Consider the following 4297-nt stretch of genomic DNA (forward strand, 5'->3'; position numbering starts at 1 on the left):
TCATATACACCTAGGATGCATCGGGGGTGAGTGAAACGCAGCCTAATTTTCAATTTTTGACTGAACTAACCCTTTAATGACAGCCTGTAGTCTCCTGGGCATGCTGTCACCCAGGTTCATGAAAACCTGAACTTCAGTTTTTTTCCCAGACTCGGTCTGAATAATTTTTGGACCCAAATTTGTATCAGTTTTACTGGTAGTCCACTGTATGAAGAATTTTTGGGTATGATTTGTCACAGTTTACTTTATTTTGCTATCCTCACTTACATAAATGAACTATAGTGTCCTGCACTCACTAGTAAAAAAATATCTATATTATATCTGGTCTCTGAATCATTTTTGGTTTCACTGTATATCCTTCTGTTATTTTCACACTTAATTATGCCCATTAAAATGTATTTTACACGTTTTTGTTACTTTCACTGTTCATTTTTTTGCTCTATGGTACATCATCTTTAATTTAATAGCATTAGAGCTGCTCCATTGCAGCGGATTTGTACTGTAATCACGCGCTTTGCTGTAATAATGCAGGGAACCACTCGTTATAAATCTCCTAACTGTGATATTTTCAGAAATAGAAGTCGCGTTTTTTCATCTGAAACGTGCTGCGATTTATATTCCAAAGCCACTCATATAATGCAGAAACACTCAAGCAAGCAAAACACACACAACACGTGTACGTATTTGTACTGGTGCAGAATGAGAGGGACAGTACAGCCTAGTGCATTTCACACAGGCTGCTAGATTCACTTTCGCCAGAAAGTCGTGTAAGCCTAAGGTTAAAAATGAATGTTTATAGTGAATGCCCCTATAAATGGTCTTATTTTTACGATTTAGTTTTAATCCAAATGATGCGTGTGCTAAGTGAATGAACATCAAAGATCACATAACAGAATTGCGCGCTCTCTCTCTCTCTCTCGCTGTCTCTCTCTCACCCTACCATTAAGTAACTTGTGCATTGTTTTACTTACTTGTTTTTGACATATCCGACCGAACTACAAACTTGTCCCTAATTACAACTATGTTATTAAATTATTTTATTATTTACTATTAATATTAACATCATTATTTACTACACATTTTTCACACAAATTTTACTTTTTCATTAAATTTCACATTTAATTCAATGTGCGACTTGCCGTTTCTTAGAAAGTGCTGGTTAATTACAGAGTGAAAAAAATACAGATATTTCTAGTGTGGAAATTACACATGCATTATAACTAGTGATCGACCGATATTGATATTTTATAACCGATAACGATACCAATTATTTGCATGTTTATGTGCCCGATAACCGATATGCAGAACCGATATTTATTCACTGTTATAAAGTAAATAAATTACTGAGTGAAGTAAGTCCATACTTCACTTTGGTTTTTCCTCCTTTAAGTCATCTTAAAAAAAGTGTTGAAAATTAGCAGTCTTTCATGTTAAAATTAATCTTCATACTACAACAATAAAGGAAAAATATCGGTAAATCGATATATCGGTCGATCTCTAATTATAACTATACAAGAAACTATAAAGCAGCCCTAAATTTATGAACACTATTTTAGCAGTACGTGTTCAATAAGTATTTTCCCAATTCATTTTCTCCATAGGCTTAATGGGACAAGAGCTATGTGAATAACAGAATTAAATCAGTCTGGAGATATTTCATTTATTTATTACTCATCAGACAAATCCAATACTGTTCTTCATGCCAAAATGTACTTTTCTATGGTGATTTTGAGAGGGATTTCATTTCTAATCAGATTTTCAGTGGTTATAGTGAAAGCATGACTGCAAGGCCCTCACGTTTGTCTCACCTTATCAACATTCATCCTCTTGAAGGAGGCCTGCAGGAGTTTGAAGTTGTGGATGTATTCATGCTCCAACTTGGCCTGGAATTTCACCTTCTTAAGACTGATGCAGCCGGGAAACAGCATGTCCATGAACTGACAGTACGCTGCTCCTGCAAAGAGACGCACAGAAGATTTGCTGGGTGAAAAAGGTGTCGTGAGGACATTATTTAGGACTCACTCTGTTTCTCTAAGATCTCCACCACTTTCTACCAGATTTAGTTTCAGTCTCAGGTTCATCTAAGTGTCCAATTTACTCTGCAGTAAACTTAATCTGCCCAATCAGAAGAAATAAAACAAGGACACTTAAAGGGAGATCCATTTGACTCCAAGGATGTAATTTAAAATGCCATGTAAATCAATGTCTTCTGCCTGTCTAGGCAGACCTGGAGCCGTTCCAGAGGATATTCAGTGTCTCAGAGATCTTTAAATACCTCTGGCCTGACCTGTGCTTATGCTGAACTAAATATAGGTATTGATGTCCGATGTGATGATGTCATAATGCTAAAGCACAGAAGTGTTGTCCACAAATTGATTTGTTTTGTTTTTTTTATTTGAGACTTTATTTCGAACATGTAAAACAAAGTATTTACATGATTACTGGAAAGACATTTGTTCTCAAAACTCTGAGATTTTAATGCAGAATGTCTCTTACTGTATGTTTAGGTAGAAATAAGCAACACAGACCATCCTCAACAGACAGAATCAATTATTTTATAGTAGAACAAAATATTTGAGTAGAAAATAATTATATTTATTAGGAGTAATATAACAGTAAGAATAAATAAATGGAAATGTATAGAATTGTGTGTACATATATACATACAGTGTACATATAATTGCGCACACACACACACTTCTTATATTAATCTTAATTATTTTATTTTATTTTGGTAAAGTTATATTTCCTAAACTATAAACTACTTACATTAGACTATATTTACAAATACAAATAATGCTGTGTGTGCATTATCATTTGTTTTATAAAATCTTTTTAATCACTAGTCTTTATTAGCCTATAATTACTATTCATTAAAATAATTCCTTTCTCATCATTAATCAAACTTGTCAACCCTTCTGAAATCAAACAAATAATGACACTTTATCATAGCAGTGGTCGATAGTAATGTAGTTATTTCAGATGAAATTAAATGCAAATGTTTGAGAACTTGATGAAAGGATACTGAAACTAAACGGGTAGTTGGCAAATAACATCATTTTTGATTAAAACGGATTAATCTGCGATGAAAACGTAATATTTTAGATGACCTTTAGCCGTTTTGCAGTTCATTTAAACAGCCCTGTCGTGTGAAAAAAAGTATAAATCATATTAAGTCCACATATAATTGCATGCCTAGTAATTATACAAAATTAAATTGATTTTGATGAAATATAGCCTGACACGTTGCGCATAATACAAAAACACTTTTATTAGATGATTTAAAGCTATACTTGTTTTTGGCTGCAATAAAGAAGTTCTAGTTTAATTACTTTTAATTTCATAGCAATTTACTGGGATTATCTCCGTTCCCAGGTTCATAATTCATGGCTGTGTTACCTAAAGCAGCTGAGAATTCACAACAGCTTTACTGACCAGCCAGACGACTGCATTTATTTACACAAACGTTTAAAAGGTAGCAGCCGCCCTACAGCAGCACAGACAAGCACTAACAAAATGCCTTCGTGTAAATCCTCTGGGATTACTGCTCTTTGTGTCTAATGAGTGTCAGCGGTGGTTTAAGTTGGGAGGTTCACATACCTGATGACAGTTGCTCCACTTTAGTGTAGTTTAGACAGAGCAGATCGTTCACCCAGGCTGTGATGTCATGCCTGCTCATAGTCTCCTGGGTGATTGAGGTAGAATAAACGTTGACCGCCATCCCCCAGCTGTGGACGAGACACAGACATCAGCATCATAATCATGTGCAGATGTATTGAATGACACTATCAGCTCTGGTATTGACTTGTCAGTCTGAGCAATTTACAATGCAGCATGTATACTATAACAACGATGTGTACTAAGTCTAAAGTCTATAATATAATGTTTTGGAATTAAAAATATGAAACTGTGCAATAGCAATGCTTTTCTAAGAGTTTTAGGAACTAAACTGAGGTAGACTAATCTGGGACAACAAAAGGCCATCTGTTGGTGAATTTATACACTTTAAAGGAATAGTTCACCCAAAAATGATAAACTGCTGAACATGTACTCACCCTCAGGCCATCCAAGATGTAGATTAGTTTGTTTCTTCATCATATTTGGAGAAATTTAGCATTATATCACTTGCTCACCAATGGATGCTCTGCAGTGAATGGGTGCCGTCAGAATGAGAGTCCAAACAGCTGATAAAAACATCACAATAATCCACACCACTCCAGTCCATCAATTAATGTCTTGTGAAATAAAAAAAACTTTCAGTTTGTAAAAAAAACTTATCTATCAAGATGTTTTTTTT

At 34.6% G+C, this 4297-nt stretch overlaps 1 protein-coding gene across 4 annotated transcripts in view; it reads right to left on the reverse strand.

Moving 5' to 3' along the window:
- LOC107732103 (microtubule-associated protein, RP/EB family, member 2) overlaps positions 1 to 4297 on the reverse strand; it is a 25958-nt gene that overhangs the window by 4991 nt on the left and 16670 nt on the right. For all 4 annotated transcript variants that reach the window (XM_016543358.1, XM_016543357.1, XM_016543359.1 and 1 more), the window contains 2 exons: positions 3601 to 3728; positions 1809 to 1954 (listed from right to left, as the gene is read on the reverse strand). In XM_016543358.1, coding sequence (XP_016398844.1) covers positions 1809 to 1954; positions 3601 to 3728 — 274 coding nt within the window. The remainder of the gene's footprint in view (positions 1 to 1808; positions 1955 to 3600; positions 3729 to 4297) is intronic.

This window comes from Sinocyclocheilus rhinocerous, unplaced genomic scaffold (genome assembly GCF_001515625.1).
Source record: "Sinocyclocheilus rhinocerous isolate Xijiao unplaced genomic scaffold, SAMN03320098_v1.1 scaffold97, whole genome shotgun sequence".
Taxonomy (NCBI): Eukaryota; Metazoa; Chordata; class Actinopteri; order Cypriniformes; family Cyprinidae; genus Sinocyclocheilus; species Sinocyclocheilus rhinocerous.